Source organism: Solea solea, chromosome 11 (assembly GCF_958295425.1).
Source record: "Solea solea chromosome 11, fSolSol10.1, whole genome shotgun sequence".
Lineage (NCBI taxonomy): Eukaryota > Metazoa > Chordata > Actinopteri > Pleuronectiformes > Soleidae > Solea > Solea solea.
The window spans coordinates 5830027-5848920 of record NC_081144.1 but is presented as its reverse complement, the minus strand read 5'-3'; the positions used below and the strand labels follow the sequence as shown (position 1 = coordinate 5848920).

At 42.4% G+C, this 18894-nt stretch overlaps 1 protein-coding gene across 4 annotated transcripts; it reads right to left on the bottom strand.

Moving 5' to 3' along the window:
- Positions 1-386: 386 nt before the first annotated feature.
- Positions 387-18863, bottom strand: si:dkey-70p6.1 (uncharacterized protein LOC570575 homolog). Of its 4 annotated transcripts, none has more exons than XM_058643792.1 (7): positions 18657-18863; positions 9394-9620; positions 7946-8003; positions 7719-7797; positions 6225-6772; positions 3210-3347; positions 387-2926 (listed from the first exon to the last, which is right to left on the bottom strand). In XM_058643792.1, the coding sequence occupies exons 2-7, from the start codon at positions 9525-9527 to the stop codon at positions 2399-2401; spliced, it is 1485 nt and encodes a 494-aa protein (XP_058499775.1). In that variant the 5' UTR covers positions 9528-9620; positions 18657-18863; the 3' UTR covers positions 387-2398. The 4 variants fall into 4 exon arrangements, with proteins under 4 accessions (XP_058499775.1, XP_058499778.1, XP_058499776.1 ...); XM_058643795.1 differs by having other exon boundaries at positions 6225-6571; XM_058643793.1 differs by lacking the exon at positions 18657-18863 and adding an exon at positions 11601-11776.
- Positions 18864-18894: the final 31 nt, after the last annotated feature.

Sequence of the window (18894 nt, the reverse complement as noted above, 5' to 3'; positions counted from 1 at the left end):
AACATGGGAAGGGTACTCACACACTCACACACTCACACACTTACACACTCTCGGTGTCGTCGTGCTCCATTTGCAATTTGGTTGTAAGCATGTACACAAAGAAGCAGCCCTTAGATGTAAAATAGTGTGTGGAAATGTGTTAAAATGACACATTTTAATGATATTTTTTTGAATTTCAAATCAAGAATGTAAGTATTTAGGTTGTGTTCAGGTTTTATTTCCTTTCATAGGATTCAAAAATATGTATATACAGGCAGCTTTGAGAGATCGGAAGAAAGGGTGTAAATAAAAAAACAAACTACCAAAAAACAAGTCTTTGATTTATCTGTAGACTCGTAGACATACAGGAAGCTCTTCACCCGGCAAATTCTGTCTATTTTAATAACTATGAGATAAACCGCTTTTTTTTTTTTTAAAGTGCCACTTTATTACAAAAGTATAAACTTGACTGACATTTCATGAATAGTATTCTTGATATAAAACATTACAATCTTTTGCACTTAGCACTTAATTACACGCTTTTTGAGTACAAGACCCTGTAGTCTGAATAGCAAACACACAACATTAGCTGCCACATTTAACTTAGCTGGGGTTTTCCAGAAAAAAAAAAATATAATAATAATAATTTAAGAAAAAAACAAAACACTGTAGCGTCATGGCTTCAAAAACAACAAACGGAATACACTGAAATTTACATTGCAGCTGGTTTGCAGTTTGTGTCACAAGATAGGTCATTCCAAAACACAGTTAAACATAATAGAAAAAGATAGATTTCTTGACACTGATGATATATTTATTATTCTTTCTCTTTTGTAATGTACATACACGTTGCATCAACATACAGTAATAATAATCACATTGTTTCCTGGGGATATTTGGTCGAATGAACTTGTTTGTCATTGACTTCTCCAGGACTGGGCTGTGATTCTTTGTGTTTATTATCCTCATGGTGATGCTTTTATGCTCAGTAAATGTTTTTCTTCACATTTTCTTCTTTTATTTATTTTTTATTTTTTAAACACTGATAACAGAGAGAGGAGGAGAGAGTGTTCATTGATGGACTTATACACGTCAGTTCTATTGTAGTTTCTCCAGCTCTGCACGACGGTTAAAAACCACGAGCAGACTCGTGTGACCACAAGGCAGAGACTACGAGGATGGAGCGGTCCACAGATATGAGTGAGGACTGAGCAGAGGGGGGGAGGGAGGGGGGTGTGTTGAATGGACTGTCTCCACAATTACAACCCGAGCAGTTCTCTTTAGTCTTGTTTCATCCACACCGTGTGTGTGTGTGTGTGTGTGTGCGAGTGTGTTGCAGACACAAGAGGAGACAAAATGAACACTCCTCTCTGCTCCACAGAGTCCCACTGCGTCCCACCGAGCCCAGGACATCCGTCATCTCACTGGCTTTGTGCTCTTCAGAGAAATAAACACACTGAAAGAAAAAAAAAAAAACAGCAAACAACAATAGAAAAAAAAACATAAAAAAAACGTTCATACAGAGGTACTACATGACATGATTTTGATTTTTTTGTTTCTTTTTTTTTCTCTATCTTCATTTTTTTTTTTTTTTAAGCATGCAATTTGTAGCAGGCAAAGTGCAGAAACAGGATCGACAAAGGAAAAACACATCATTTACAGACGGCAGTGGAGACAGTGTTCAGTCTGTCTTATGAGACAAAAACATGAGGGAAGAATCTGTTGTTGTTTTTCTTTTTTACATGAAAATGGTCAAAATTAGTCAAAGCCTTTTGGAGGAATGCAAAAATGTGTGCAATTTTAATTATAATACTCTCATAATTGTTTCTCTTGGTCCCTGAGCTTTCAAGTATTTTTTTGATTAGTAATTCGTTCCCTTATATCATTTAAATTCGGCTCTGGATAACATCTTGACCAACGACAGAGAAAGCCCTGCTCATGATAAGTGCCAACAATAATGATTTCTCACAATGCTGTGCCTTTTCCCCAAATAAGAGTCCTGCTCTCGGACCATATAATAATATAAATGACTATGTTTACCCGCTAGAATTGAGGAAGAATTTAGGCATTTTTACTTTATTGTGCTTTGCACATCATGTGTCGGTAAAACAGAAGTGCTACTGTTACCATTAGATTGCTCTGCAATGGTCTTGTGCTCATTTATTCTTCACTACCTTTGGATTCCTTATAAGGTTTATAGACTGGACTTTGTATTCAGCCCAGGTCATAACAGGTCAACATTACTGCCCCGAGGCCTCTGGAGCCTGTGAAAGGTGTGACGTTATAACTTGAATGTAAACAGTATGTGTAGGTGAGCATGACAAGGGCTCAGCCGTCACTCCTTGTGGTGGTGTTCGCTCAGCTCCTTGTGTTGGAAGGACAGTTGGTGGGGGGGGGGGATCACAGTGCAGCCACCACCTCAGAGCCCTGTTACGTACATCTCCATGCCGTCGTTGAAAGTGAAAATGGTGGTGGTGCTGGATGTGGTGGAGCCGTGCTTCAGGTCGCCGATGCTCTCGTACAGGTTCTCCCCCGGCAGCAGCAGGGCTTTGGCAGGCAGGTGCTGTAACTTGGGGGTCTGCTGCGTTGGTGGTGGCGGAGGAGGCTGCTGCTGCTGCAAGGGCTGCTGGGCCTTCTTCCTCCTCGGCCGCAGTGTGGCACACGTGTTGGGGGGCCTCTCCCGCTTCCAGCCGCCGCCACTCTCCACGTTCTCATAGGCTGGGTCACATTCCTCTGTCCCAATGGACTCGTAGCAGTGGTCGTCAAGGGGCCCCGCGACTGCTTTCCCCTCCTGAGGAGCCCACGTCTGCGGTTTGACCACTACGCTAAACCCCCCGTCCCGGTCACCGCGCCCCAAGGTCCGGAAGCCAAGATTGGCTGGAGGAGACCCAGGTACAGCTCTTTTCTTCTTCCCTGGTTTACACACCTTTGAGTACATCTCAGCCACCTGCAGTCAAACAACACATTACTGAGATTACTGAGGTTCATTAAACAGGCTGCACAATTATTCATTGCACATCCGATACTTTTAAGCACCACTCATACTGCACAGAGAAGCAAGATTCAGAAGATACTACGGGTGTGAAAAATGCTTTGTCGGAAAACCAATTGACAGTGAATTTAAGGGGCGACATCAGAAACATGGAGCTTCAGCAAAATGAAGTAAAAAAACAACAAAAAAAACCCAAACACAGGCAGATTGATGAACAGGCTGAGGAGTCCTTGCTCACCGCAGCAGCAGACGGTTGTATATTCTCCACCGTGTGAGCACCCACTGGGCCCAGGGCTTTATTTTGCAGCATGAGCATGTCCTCATCCTCTGGAGGCTTCCAGATATACTGCTCTCCGTTGCCCATAAACATCACTTCCTGTCAACAGAACAACAAATAATAACTGAGGCGGCGCTGCTCACATGTTCATGTGTGACAGCAGCAGAGGTGGAGAGAGTACTGACATATTCTGCTCAAGTAAAAGTACCACTATTTTTGATAAAAGTAAAAGTACTGGTTTAAAAATGTAGTAAAGTAAAAACAGCTTGTTTAAAATTTACTCAGAGTAAAAGTTATGTAGTTACTTTTTTAACAAGGTTGGGGTTCTTTCTTGTGTCGAGCAAAAAGGACAAGGGAACATGAATTGTTTTTAATTAAAGGCAAATCTCTAAAACATGTAAACACATAATGTATCAGTCAAAATGGGTCAAAGGTCACAAATGCTTTAACTTTCTCACTCACTCAGAGACCTTAATTAGTGCCAATTCACCTGTCCCCATTATTCACCTGTCCTCATCCTCTTTATTCACCTGTCCTCATCATTTACCTGTCCTCTTCATTTACCTATCCTCATTATTCACGTCCTCATCCTCATCATTCACCTGTCCTCATTATTCATCTGTCCTCATTATTCACGTCCTCATCCTCATCCTCTTCATTCACCTGTCCTCATTATTCATCTGTCCTCATCATTCACCTGTCCTCATCATTCACGTCCTCATCCTCATCGTTTACCTGTCCTCATCATTCCCTAAATTTCCGGTGTGTGAATTTATTTATTTTCTACACAGTAGATTTACAACATAGTGAACTTATAGTGTACTTCCAAAAAAAAAACATACTTAATAAAAGTAAAATTACAAATTTTAAAATTAACTTTAAAAGTACACAAAAAACCTACTCAATTACAGTAACAGTCAATGTAATCTATTACTTTCCACCTCTGGACAGCAGACAAAACAAATGACTTCACACAGAGGTGGTACAGTATATGTGCAGTGTATAGACTTCATACAGTATTCAATAGATTTCCGCCTGCAGCATGTGGGACCATGTGTTTATTTTACTGCATGACTCAGTTTCAACGTGTTGCATCATCCACAAGAAAGTCAGTGGCGAACAGCCGTGCGAGCAGACTGCGCACACATGTAAGCCCGTGAACTGGTCATGTAACTGAACCCGGGGTCACAGCGGCGAGCACAACCTTGATGACCTCACACAGGGGGCGGCAAATAGTCTCCCACTGTCACCTGGAGGGCAGCACACAGAGCCTCACATTCACAGGAAAACCCGACGGTCTGTCGACACACCTGCTGCTGTGAGCATATGGAGGAGACGACACTGCTGAGAGCAGAGATGGCCCCCCGATCACCAGCAGCTCTTCAAACAATTTGACACCACTCGCCGCCTGGACTTTGAAGAAATGTAGGCAGAAGTGCTAATGTGTCACAGCAACAAAAACTGACACAGCATCAACAAGGAAACAATAATAAAAAAAAAGTGCTGTATACAAAATGCCCTTAAACCACACGTGTTCTCCACGTGTGTCCAAAATCATGCAGAATTTGGGGATAAGATAAATTGGACACTCTAAATTGATTGTAGGTGTGAGAGTGGATGGTTGTTTGTGTACCCCGCCTTTCGCACCAGCTGACCCCCGGCAACCCTTATGTGGAGGATGAAACAGTAGAAGATGAATGAATGAATGTCCTTAAACCACAAAAATCAGAGCAGAGTGACCGATCACTGAACTCTCCTGCTACAAAAGATACTGCACAAGAGCACAGACGTCATCTCAAGTCTTGTGCTTTCCATCATCTCATCTACCGCCCGTGTCAGACCTCCAGAGAACAACAAGCTGCTGTCTTCCTCTCCCCCTCCAGCCATCATTCCTCAATCACTGAAGATAAAAGTGACCACTGAGGTGTTGCTGTCAAGGCTTATTGCAAAGGAAATGTGAAGCTGTTACCTTTTTATGTGGCACCGAGGACAACAACACTCACAATGTGAGGAAGGGTTCCTCTTTCTTTCATTTATTTTCGGAATCAGTTCACAATAATTGCTGACACGTCCTGGTGATTAGGACACATACCATATGGATTATTGTACCTTTACATAAGCTATATGACCGTCCAAAGCCCTCATCAGGGAGGTGTGTGAGCTACTGTCAGCATGGACAGTTTGCCCTGTTGAATTGACGGATTAGCTCCATCCGATCAGAAGATGAGAAGGGACACGGAAATGACCAAGCAAGCAAACAACTTCCAAGAAAGTCCAAGAGGGCCAACAATAAAGGCTCACATGATTTGCATCTCTTCTTCCATACCTTCCTTTTTCAATTTGGACAACTGATCGACCACATCATCACCTGGAGTGAGCGCATCTGTGGCAAGTGGTTTTAACATTTAATCAGTCAACAGGATATTCTTACTACGACATTATGACGAGTCACAATTGGAGTTTGCGATGTCTACAACTTCTTTCTGACTATCTGAGTCTGAATTAAAGAGATCCACAAAGGACAGTGCCGATACCTTCAATTGAGGATAATTACGGATATCTTGAACCTGAATTAAGACATAATGACGTTGTAGATATCTGAAAATAGAATTAGAGATATCTACAATGCAGATATTCACAACTGAATTGTTACATTTATCACAGATCAAGCAGCGATATGTTGTGCAGCCCTGGTATAGATGTTATTTGAGACCCTCATCGATGAAGCAGTTTCGTAAGACAACAGTGTAAATACAATCACATAAGACGGCTGTTATCTTCCTCTATTGTGGATGACCAGAACTCAGTGTGGACACTGAGGGGAAATGTAAATTGGTTAAAATCATATCAAGATACAAAAATGTAACATGGTTAATGTCAGGTGTAGGTGGAGTCTCACTGCGTCAACTTCAAAAATATCATCTGTTAAAAAGTAAAATTTTCAGTGTGTGCAAAGAAAAATTCAACTCTACCAACCTTTGGGAATGATGGGACATTAAAGGCATCCATGTTTCTTCGCGGCAACTTTGTGCTATGAGGGTGTGGCGGAGGAGGGGCGGGGTGTGTCGGCGGGGCGTGTCGTGGAGGCGGCGCAGGTGGCTCCCCCATGTCGGTCCCGCTGTCCCTCTTTTGAGGCGCCTTGTCCACCTTCCTCAACTTCCTGACACAGGCGTACTCGGCCGTCTCCGGAGGATGAGGCGGAGTCATGACCTGGGCCTCGGGTTCAGGCAGCCCCCCTTCCACATCTCCGTCTGGGTCCGGGGGCGCCGGCGTGTTCGCCGGGACAGCCGGAGGGGCAGGAGTGTCCGTCTGACCAGCCCTGCCTACCATGGCGTAGAGGGCATCGTCAGTACGTGTGGCTGAAGAGCTTCTGCCCACCTCAGAGTAAGTGTGCTCTCCATCCTCTCCAGTCCCTGAAGGGATCTGGGGAAGCTGCCTGCCTTGAGAACGAAGGTCAGAGTTAGACCGGTGGCAGGGCAGCAGCAGAGGGTCCATGCTGGCTGGACGTTTCGTTTTAGACGCCTCTGCAAGCCACATACAGGCTGCTATTACTGTCCCATCAGCCAATGGCCATCATAAAGCAGAATTCACATACGTTTACTCCTCCAGGACTGGACAGTTTGTCGCCCATTTGCAAAACAAAAATAAATCTCTCCCTGTAAAGAGAAAACTAGGAGCTGACAGTGAACTGGGAAGTGACGCAGAGAGTTGAAGAGCTGCGTCCAAGTTGGCTTCATTCCTCTGCAGTGGAAGCAGGACGAGTATGAAGCAGGACATATGCTTATATTTCTTCAAACCCGCTCAGGCTATTGTCACCGTGCCCACACAAATGCAGTTCCCAGTTGACTGCCATTGGTGAAGCTCCAGGATTTGTCTTGGCTCAGTGATTTCTGTCTTAAAGGGAGAGATTTGTGCTCAGAAATCATGATGACATGAGTACAGTCCAGCAGAAGGAGGCCAAGTTGTAAATGTAAAGTGAATCCTGTTTTAGGGTCAAATTCTCCTCTGCAACGCCTTTGAACTTGATTAGAGAGAGGTTTTTGTGTGAATTTGAGATGTTTGCGGTGATTTCTACAGTAATTTATCATTATTTGAGGTTAATTGTCCAATCTATGCTTCTAAGTGTGGCAAAAAACCAAATGAAATTGATTTTCCATTTCCATTTTTTGCCATTTAATGGATAAACGGTTACTTCTCTTTGGTGGGAACTTGTCCTGACTTGCACGCTTACTAGTAATCAGAAAAATGACATTCACCTCATGTGGATACGGGAGACAAAAACAAATCAATCCTTGTGTCCAGTCCTTCTGAGAAGCCAAAAGAACATTGGCGTGCAGCTAAAACAAGATGCATGTTAAATTGCAAACATGTGAAATTGCAGAAAAGGGGAACAAAACACAAGGTTTACACCTGGCAACAGTCAGACACTGTATGCAGAGAACAGGATTTGTATGCGAAACATGTACTCACTTTTGCCATTGCAGTTCATCTTGTTCATCTCTGTGTCTGATTTACTGATGGACCGCAGCTTCGACTGCCTGAGTATTCCCTGACAATACACACACACAATGCCATTTAAACACTAATTAAGACTGAAGAGGTGTCCTGAATGATTTTGGTCCCTGGTGAAGAGGGATGTTTTGCTACTGCATCGTCTGCTGCAGCACAAACAAAAACCCCAGACCAGTGATACCTACCATGTCCATGAGACGATGTTTTCCACCTTCACCGGAGACATTGTGTGTCTTTCCCTTCCTGTGGTAAACACAACCGATCTGTTATAACATTGACACTTACTACAGTGTGTCTGTGTGTGCATGTTTGTGTGTGTGTGTGTGTGTGTGAGAGAGAGAGAGAGAGAGAGAGAGGGAACTGAATCATTGTCCATGTGCAGCTGAGTCATCTTATGACTGTGCACACAGCTGCTTATGTATGTGACAGAGAGTAACCTATTACTCAAGTACAATTTTGAGGTACTTGTACTTCACCTGTTTCAGAGGGAAATGTTTTACTTTTCACCCCACTACATGTATTTGACGCTACGTTTTATACATTAATACTCATTAACTGCAACATGTTCTTAAGGATTCGGCCACTGGCTCATGAGCCTTAAAACTGGGGTAGGCATGATCACTAGGAAAAGAGTTAATGTTGAATCTCATCCACCTACTGCAGCAGTCAGTTTCCTGTGGCCCTCCACTTAATCTGAATGGTTTCTGTCTGTTTTTTTAATTTACAGACTCCTTTTGCATCACAAATAAATGTATATATCATGCACTCCTTATTGTTCCATATCAAAACAGTCACTTTTGTTTCGAAATTCTATGAAATATCGCAAAGAAAACTTAATTAGCTTAATTATCTTTTTCCTCAAAAAGTCTTAAAGTATATGACATTTACTGTACTTACAGTACGTATCAAAAGTAAGTTTCTGATATAAAATGTACTTAAGTTTGAGAAGTAAAAGTATTAAAAAAGTGAGGATTGGTAAGGATGGTAGCTCAGTGGTAGGGCGAGTTGTCTTTTAACTGGAAGGTTGTGGGTTCAATTCCTGGCTCTGTTAGTCTATATGTGTCCTTGAGCAAGACACTTAACCCCATGTTGCAGCGTGTGAATGGTAAAACTAAAACTATAGTGTAAAGCAGTTAATCAAGACGAGAAAAGCTCTATATAAATACAGACCATTACCAACTCTTCTTCTTCTTCTTCTTCTGATTTAATTTGGTAGTAACGAGTAACAAAGATAGTTAAAAGTAAGTACAGATATACGTGAATTTGTACTTAAGTACAGTAACAAAGTATTTGAACATAGAAACATGGTGAGGTACAAGATGGTGGCCCCAGTAATACAAGGCCTTTGCCAAAAGTACAAAGAAAAGGCTAAAAAAATCCATTCACATCCAATCCAATCACAAAACAATGTTATTTTAAAGCAATTATACGTTTATACAAACAAATAATTATGCATAAAATATTCAATTATTTGCCAATAAACTGTCCTTAATGTCAATGGACCGTTAAGTAAAGGTTTTGCAGCTCCACAGTGCTGTGTTTATGTGCACATGCTCATTGTCGGGGTCAGAAATGAGCATCCTGGGTCTACATGTGTGTGTGTGTGTGTGTGTGTGTGTGTGTGTTCTCTCACCTCTGGCAGCCCACACAGAGCACCACAATAAGGATCGTAACAACGAAGGCTGAGGCAGCAGCGATAGCACCCAGCAGCAGGACCTTGCCGTAGGGAGGAGCCGTGAAGTTTAGCCCGTCCTGCATGGAGGCCATGTGGGAGCGCTGACGCTCACTTGCTCTCACTCACACACACACTCACACCCTCACACTCATGCACGCAGGGAAGTGCCACGGTCTCACTGGGATCTGGAAGGAGGAGGAGGAAGAAGAAGAAGAGGGCACAGAGTGGTGCTTTAATGACAAAATGGTCTGACCTTTATTAAACATTAAGCGGGTGAACAAAAGCTGTGGACCCGTAAGGAAAATATTCACGGCGCAAATGGCAGAAGGAAGGAGGAGTGAGAATTCCTGTTCAGAGCTGAAGCAGTGAAGCAAGGAGATGTTACGCCTCAGGCCTGAGCTTGTGTTTCACCTCCTTTGAAGGTTTACTCAGATATTTACATACACATGTCACCAACATACAAAGATTTTCAAGCATCAATGTTTTACATTTATAGCAGAGGTGTCAAACTTGCGGCCCCCCAAAATTGATTTTTATATGTTCCGCCCTTTAATATGAAATTATAATGAGAACTGGCCCACGACCTCCTCCACCTGTGGCTGCATTATAGACAGAATATTATACTAAACACATGATTGTTCACTATTACCATGAACAGTGATAATAAAACCTAAAGTTACATGCATCACACTTTTTAATGTATTTAACATAAAATGATATGTATATATATATATATATATATATATGTATATATATATACATATATATATATGAGCATGTTTAGTGTTTGTATTAGAGTTTTAATTTTTGTTTTCTATTGTGAACTGTGTATCATTCCATCTCATAACAAACATGTTTACTTTGAAATTCTGTGAAATATCACCATGAATGTCTTTATTGGAATATTGTGATATGATTCTAAGCTATTTTTCCAGTTTTATTTTCCTAATTTTTCCCCCTCATGACCAGACTGGACACTCATTGACCCCCAGGTTGTTTGAGTTTGAGACTCCTGATTTATAGCATGAACATGAGCTTTAACAATCCAACATCCTTGTAACTGAAATAACCTGAAGACCAAAATATTGATGGCAACAGTTTCCTCCGTGAATCAGGTCTGATCTAGTCTGATGGAGTTTGTATATAACCCTGATATAATATTGAAATGTAATTGTTTATTTGCTCAGCTTTTATACACAGTTCATATTCCTGTGGGACAAATCCTTTTTTTGTCTTGTTAATGTAAGAATAATTGATTTTTAAAAGGGTTTAAGATATTTGACCACACCTGGTGACCAACATATAGCAGCAAGGTGGCTTAGTGGTAAGCACTGTTGCCTCACAGCAAGAAGGTGCTGGGTTTGATTCCCAGTCTTGGACCTCTCTATGTGGAGTTTGCATGTTCTCCCTGTATCTGCTTGGGTTTCTTCCCACCATCAAAACATGTATGAATGTTAGACATTTGGATCTCATCTGACCTTGAAATTTCATTATACAATTTCAGTTGTATAATGACAACAAAATCCTTTCCTTTCTGTGCTTTCCTGTAGGTGGCCATTCTGCATCTATATATGGTTGGTACCTGACATCTGTAAAATCATTCTGACCTGAGGAAGATCCACACTGGACTGAAACTTGGAGTAAGTGTGCAGGCTCTGCTTTGTGTTCTACCGGTCTTGTACCTTCAGAGGAAAGAGGTTTTTGTGTATAGTTGTTCTTTCTCCCACCAAAACATTGCTTTTTTAAACTTTTCTGCAAAACACGGGAAATGTTTTGTAGCATGAATTTGTACATTCTGTTCAGAAGCGCAGACGTGTTTGAATATCAACCTTTCTAAAAGTGTCACTTCGCATGTGGAGTGTGTTTTAACACTGACGTGGTTGAGATTTTATGAATTTTTATGATCTTGAAGACTCACTTTGTGTTTCAACCCTGGAATGTTTATTTTGGTTCAAACTTAAACATTATCTTTTTTTGTCCTGTATCATTCACTATCTTAGGAACGTTTTGCTTCAGAGAGAATCTGTGGTCTTTCAGGGAAATTGCAGCATATGAGCCAGACAACTGAGTCGGGCAGAAATACAAATTTCCTGTTTGTTTTTTAACCGTTTCAACAACAACAAACCGACACAGTGAGTCAACAACATGCCAGCAGGCAGACTGACCTGAAACTCAGAGGAAGACAAGTGTGAAAGCAGAGTGAGCACACAAGAACATCTTTGCTGTTTTCTTGTCGCCTTCTTTGCCGTCTGCCAGACAGTGTAATATGTTTAAAATAAACAATAGGGAAAACAAATACAGACATAAAAAAACAAAAACACAAGCCTGTTCTAATCTCTATCAAATCGTGCCATCTGTCCACTGTGACAATGTGTGTTTATGTGTTTGTCCGTCTGAATGTCAGACTGCAGGAAACACACATCGTCAGAATTTGTGCTGAGACGCTTCACTGTCTCTGTGTGTTTGTGTAAATGTCTCTCACGGTCTACACTTATTCCATTTACAACAAAGATCTACTTACAAACACTTCAATGTGGCTGTTTCACTTGGGTTTTATGTATGAACGTCATCCTTTCTCGTGAATCTATCATTAGATGCCCGCAAAAGACGGAATTACATTTTCAGCTTCAAAATTACTTCAACAATTTGTCTGTCGTCTGGTGAGCAATATATATCTGAAGGCAGCGCACCAGTCTGAACGAGCTCTGTTTGTATTGTAGTGACCTGTAATGTTGCTGAGGCTAAATAAGGACTCAAACAACAAAAGCAAGAGTTTCTAGGATGCTCTTCTTCACTTATCGCTCTGCTTCTTCACTTAAATAATCATCAAACCTTGAGAGTTTGTGTGACAATGCTTTGATAGCAAGTCTAAAATAGAATGCAATTATGTAGAGAGCATCACATTAACAAGCTTCCTCTTCTGTTGCACTGAAGATCACACTACAAAATCCCTGAAACGTGTACAATCAGTTTTGTGTCGTTTGAATTTCCTAAAAAAATACTTTTTTAATCTGGACTATGATTGTACTACAATCGCATTCATTTATTTATTATTGTGACCATGATATGACAACATTATATAACATTTAACTAAGTCCTCATTTTCAATCATCTCATTTTTCTTGAACCTAACCAAGTTGATTTAAAGGCTAAATGTCACTGAAACTGTTATCACTGCACTGTCACTCTCATCATGAAAGAACTAAAATGTTCTTTTTCATTATGATTCATTTGAGTTTCATCCGGAGACCATGAATGTCTGTACACAACATCATGTCCGACAGTGAATCCTACAGCTGTCCAGGTATTTCTGTGGACTTACCCACTAAACTGACAGACTTTTACTGTGAAAGGTTAGCTGCTTCACAATAAAAGCCTTATTGTTTGTTCACTGGTTGAAATACAGGAGGGAACCAGTCCTTAACGTCACCTATAAGAATCTGAACTCCCATTGTGAAGCTTTTAGAGCCGCGGTTTGGCACAGCACCAAACAGAAGTTCACAGATGTCTCCCCCTGGTGGCTGTGCAATTTATTGTTGGTTCCTGGTTGGCTTCAAAGAAGAAACAGGTAGACTATGTCAATTTCTTTTATAGATAAGTGGTCTATGATTAAAATCTATGGAGCAGCAGATGTTGGTGTTTATTTAGAGTTATTAGAGCTCCATTATGAATCAAACTGCATCTCACAAAAGCTACAAAGCTAGCAAGAGTTTATGGCGAGTCTTTAAATGACTGATTTGTAATTTGCATTTCATTCAGATGAACCAGCCAAAATCACAGGAGACCTCTGTGTGAGCCACATTTTCTTTCATTTTCACTAGAATTATGACAAACGTGGGACTGAGAACTCATTAAACATTAGTGCAGATCTATTCTCAATATTGCCAGATGCATTTTTTTTTCAACTTGCCATTAATTTCTCAAGAAATAGCGTGGATCTTGATTAAAAAAAAATTAAAAAGGTGTAATTAAAAATGTCAAAATTTACAATAGTGGATATCCAACATAATAACTGAATGTATGACTGTGGTGATGTCTCCTTCCTCCCACAGTACAAGAACATGCAGATTTGGGGATTAGGCAAATTGGACACTCTAAATTGACCTAGGTATGAGAGTGAAGTGTGTCGCTGTGATGGACTGGTGACCTGTCCAGGGTGTGACCCCGCCTTCTTCCCTATTCTCCCCCCCCCCCCCCCCCCCCCCCACCTTCATGTGGAGGATAAAGTGGTAGAAGATGGATGGACTGTGATGATGGCAGGAAGGAATGAGGGAAGAAGAGAAGAAGGAGGTAGGGCTGCAATGACCATATTTTTCCAGCTTTTCCACTATACAGCTCTAGATTTGGCTCAGCACAGCTCCACTCCAGACAGTTTGGGTATCAGTCACGTCGTTTTCCATAACTACAGTACCTCTTCAATGTGGGCGGGGTCGTCAGAGCACGGCTGCACGAAACTGCCATGATGTAATTTTACACTCAAAACACACACACACACACACAAAGTAGTGACGAGCAAAGCAGTTCCTTTCAGTGTAACTGAATCATTAGAATCTGCTCATTAAAAAGATTAGTAAATACAGATGAACGGCTTGTGATTTCGGCTCACGAACACCAGACTCTTCTGATAAATATTGATATTTTAGAAATAATAGAAAATGTTGGAGATTAACGCGTTTTTTTTATGATTTTTAAGTCTTTTTAACTGATCTACAGTTTGGCATTGTTCACTTTGATTCTTGTGTCGGGCGTCACGCTCATGACTCTTCCAGTGACGACACTCTCTGACGTCAGTGGCCGGCAGTCTGTCGACGTCGCATTTTAGTGTCAGCTCAGCTCGCTTAGAACCTCGCCAGAGCAGGAACTAAAAAATGCACCCTGTCCCTAATGATCGAGTAGAGTTGAGCCGCTCCGAGCCGTGATAGAACTGTAGAGTGGAAAAGCACCGTAACGGTGCAAATGAAGATTGTAACAAAAACACCCGCGCTCACTCCTCCCTTTCCCAAAGGCGCCAGGGGACTACGGTGGCCTCTGCATACCAGAAAGATAAGGCTTCTTCTTTTGTGTCGTACGTTTCTGCTTCTGCTGGTTTGTTAGAAACGTGGTGATGCATCATGGCGGACCTTCAGCTTCTCCCTCTCTTGGGATCGCCTGCTTTTTCAGTGATCCACATATTTGACTTGGTAGAGATCATTTACCCTTTCTGATGCAACCTTCCCATTTGTCCATTTTGCTTTGGACCGGCACTAGGAGTACACAGGATGCACACTGGGGTACATTATGACCTTGCTCAGAGGCCTGGCAGTCTCCAACCAGAACCAGCAACCCTCCAGTTACAAGCCAGGTTTTCTCCCCACTAGGCCATAGACTGCTACCCTTGCCTAATGCTCATACAGTGGGTTCATTCCAAGGCTACAAAAACAATACAGTTTATCTTTTAAAGTGATGACACACTTATATCAAATTAACCCAAATGTTGCACACTGGGCCTTTAATGCCAGTGTTTTACCACACTCGTAGGATTTAAAGTGTCATATGCACCTATGATGCAATGATAATTTAGTGCACAGTTACACCAGCGTCGGTTTAATTATATCTGTCTTAATCTGATGACAGAGCTGAGGAGCTGGAGTGCTAATGAGAGAGAAGGGGAAAGGTGTAGGTGTGCAGGAAAAGAAAGGAAAGAGAGAGAGAGAGAAGAGGGGAGGAAGATGTGCGTGGGAGTCCAGAGGCAGGTGTTTGAAGATACTGAGAGCAGATGATGAGAGGAGGCTGTCACATTTCCCCCCGTGTGTCTGTACCTCCCCACCCATTCTTCTCTCCTCTGTCCCTCTGCCTCCGCCAGTGGTGTTGAGCCAGAGCGACGCCTCAGCACTGCAGTCTAATCACTGGCCCTACAGCTTCCTCGTCCGAGCCAACCCACTGGACGTAGTGCTCAGAGCAAGAAGAGCAAAAAAAAAAAGGCCCTTCACCAACTGCTTTCATGCTAAACAATGTGTCCCCCCAACCACCATCACCACCACCCCCACCGTGTCCCCCGTCCCCACCCTGCCTGTGGCTCTCCTTACAAACTACCAGCGCTCCCTTCCTCCAACACCAGATTTACCAGGTGTTGCCCTGATTGTGCATCACAGACCACGAGACTGTTGCTCACGCTGCAGCATCGTCAATCATTACCTGCCCCTTCTTGAGGTTTTAAAGACTACATGACAGTCCTTTCTTGATCTTTGTGAACAGTTAAAACAAAAAAGCAACAACACGTCACCACGTGAAGGCTGCAGTGTGTGATTGAAAGGCCAGTAAGTAGGCCACTGAGCCTAAAAATATAGCGCTCACTTTAAGTCCTCAAACCATTGTTTTCAGTGGTCGTTAAGCTGCCAGTTATTAATCAATTAACTGTTTCTCTGTAAAGCTCCAAAAACCAGTAACAGAAATTATCTAAAGCAGCAGACATTATAATAATAATAATAATAATAATAATAATACATCGTATTTTTATAGCGCTTTTCTTAACACTCAAAGACGTTAAGAAAATTGATTATTATTGAAAATTTGATTTTGACACAACAGATATTGGAGTTTCTGTCACATTAAACCAGTAAAGTGGAATGACGAAGTGTTGACTTTTAAAAATAACCTGAATGATTAATCCACTGTCAAACAACTGCAGATATTTTTATTTTTACAAACTATTTAACATAAATAAAGAATGACTGAATGATAGTGCAGGTCACAAACATATTCATTCATTGATTAGATGACCCTGTTTTTTTCACTCTCTAAATTGTAAGAATTTTATTTTGGTATCTCGATATGATGCTTTTTGATTTTAGATGATACAAGACACTTGACTTGTCTCTGTTTTTGTTTCACAGACCAGAAAAGTAAAATAACATTGAGTTTCCGTGCTAGATGACTGGATGAAAGCAGCCTGCTGACCTGAATCTAACGGTCAGTGACCTATTCAGCCAATCACAATGACGTCCTCATCACATCATGTTGATATGCTACACTTGCCACAAAACAATCAACAACTGAAACTGTGTAACTCCTTCAAAAGATAAAGAAAACGTGTAGTTTCAGTTTGCGCTTGACAAGGCCCAATCGTTGTTGTTTTTTAACTCTCATTCAAAAATACAAGAACACAGCGAGAAATCAATATCACTGATAGGCTATTAAATGTTCTTGTAACGTGAACTACATTTACATGTGTGTGCTCATTATTCATAAATACTGGAGCTGCTCTCAAACAAGCCCAGGCAGCCAACACAGTGTCCTCACTCTCTGCCAATCTACTCAGGTTTGGATAAACCACCTGGGAGCTCATGTGGAGCAAAAAAACCTCACTCTCACTGTGTGACACAAATAACAGCTGTGTGTGTGTGTGTGTGTGTGTGTGTGTGTGTGTGTGTGCGTGTGTACATATGTGTGTACGTGTGTGTCAGGGAGGAGGGGGGAGGCTGCTATTGTGTGAGAATGTGAATTAGGTCAAATGTTTGCTTGCAACAACGATTAACCATGCCCCTGTGAGGGAGAAGCTGTGTGTGTGTGTGTGTGTGTGTGTGTGTGTGTGTGTGTGTGTGTGTGTGTGTGTGTACTTGTATGTGTTACCTCTTTAGGACCTTTTCTTGTACAAACTACTCGTCTTGTCAGGACCAGTGGTCCTCATGGAGACCAAAGCCTGGTCTTATTGAGGCACAACCTAATTTTTGAGGAACAGCCCAAGTTTGGGCCAAATTTTTTTGAACTGTGGTTAGGTGCTGGTTAGGGTTGGACCTTAACTAGTTATGGTAAAGGTTAGGGATGACGCTGTGGTTGGGGTGTAACGAATGAATGGGAGGGAATGCGTGTCTGCACGAATCTGCACAAATCTGTGTGTGTGTGTGTGTGTGTGTGTGTGTGTAAAGCTCCTGTCTCTCTCTGTGTGTGACGCTGCCTCACAAACAAACACAGTCTGACATTATTCCTCTAAAACAAATTATTAAATCACAATTCATTAATTTTTTTGCGATCAAATGATTCACATCGCGGCCTATAACAGCTGTGATGGAGCCTCCATCATCATCATCAGCAGCAGCAGCAGCAGCAGCATCACATCTGTTTTGTTTGTTTGTTTTTAGATGATGCACATATTTATGAAGATCATGCATGAGGGACATGGGGGGGGGGGGGGGGGGGGGGTCGTGGGTCCTGTGTGTCTCATGATGACACCCACTCAGCAGGCATCAGCCATACACACACACACACACACACACACACACAGCCTCTGGGTTCTATGAACAAACACCTCAGGCTGCAGTGACGATGATGATGATGATGGTGATGGTGGTGATGATGATGGTGACAACAGGTTACACACACATACATACACACACAGCACGACTCAGGCTGACACAGAAAACCACGGTGCACAGGGTGTGATCAGGGATTTTCTTTTTTTTGGAGGGGGGGCTGCGTGGGTAACCCGTGCAGGTATGGAGGGTAAAAGCGGCCACAGAGGAATGAAGGATGTCAGGCTCTGGTGCAGAGAGGGAGGCTGAAATTTATCACTCTTCAGTCTCTGTCTGATGATTTTTTTTTTTCTCCTCCTCGTTTTCTTCTCTTCTTCATCATCAAAGCGTTTCCGATTCATTTGCAGATCAAAGCAGGGGCTGGTAAAGGATGTTGTGTCCCTGCAGGTCACCTGGTAACTTACACGACAAAAGCCAGTCCCCCGCCAACCCACCCATCCCTACCTCACCTCACCCAACCAACCACGTTTATGAGCGAGGGAAGGAAGGAATGAGGGAGGCAGAGAAGAAGGAGGGAGGGCTGCAAATGTTAACGGAAGGTCTAACGTTAATTATCGTTATGCCTCACAGTCGGCAAAACGTATTGCGCAGAGAGAGAAGAGATTCTTCCTGCGTCCTTCTCATGAAATCACAGTGAAGTTCTGTGATGGTGAATCTTTTTGGGGCTTAAATCCATAGGGGAGGGGGAAGAAGGGGGCAATGCAGTAACAGAGAGGTGGACAAACACGTGTCCCTGTGTCTGTGTGTTAAAGACATGACCAGTGGACATGAAGAACACAAAGCCTTCAGCCTCTCTATGAAGAAAGGAAATTAAGCTGTATCTACAGACACATACATGAATGACCCCCCCCCCCCCTCCATCCTCCTCATCCTCCTCCTTCTCCTCCTCCAGCCTGTCACACAGCTTTGCGCTATAGCATCCTATGTACTCACTCAGCTCAGGGATTTGGGGAGGCGCAGCATCATCACCATCATCATCATCAGCTTCCTTCAGCTTCTGTTCCCACTCGGACCAGGACTCGCTCCCCGCGCGCATAATCAACAACCGGCGACAACTTGATGGCTTTTTTCTCGGGCTTCACCAAACAGGAATGCAGCATATTGCATGTGGCATCCTCTGACCCGCTTTAATTGCGCGACCCCCGCTCCCCCCTGCAGTCAGTCAGTCACT

Excerpts from the sequence above, each read along its gene's own strand:
- si:dkey-70p6.1 (XM_058643792.1), bottom strand. The coding sequence starts at position 9,527 with ATGGCCTCCATGCAGGACGGGCTAAACTTCACGGCTCCTCCCTACGGC. Across the intron at positions 8,004-9,393 it reads CTCTGTGTGGGCTGCCAGAG|GAAGGGAAAGACACACAATG; the intron begins GTGAGAGAACAC and ends TGTTTACCACAG. Across the intron at positions 3,348-6,224 it reads ATGTCCCATCATTCCCAAAG|GAAGTGATGTTTATGGGCAA; the intron begins GTTGGTAGAGTT and ends TTCTGTTGACAG.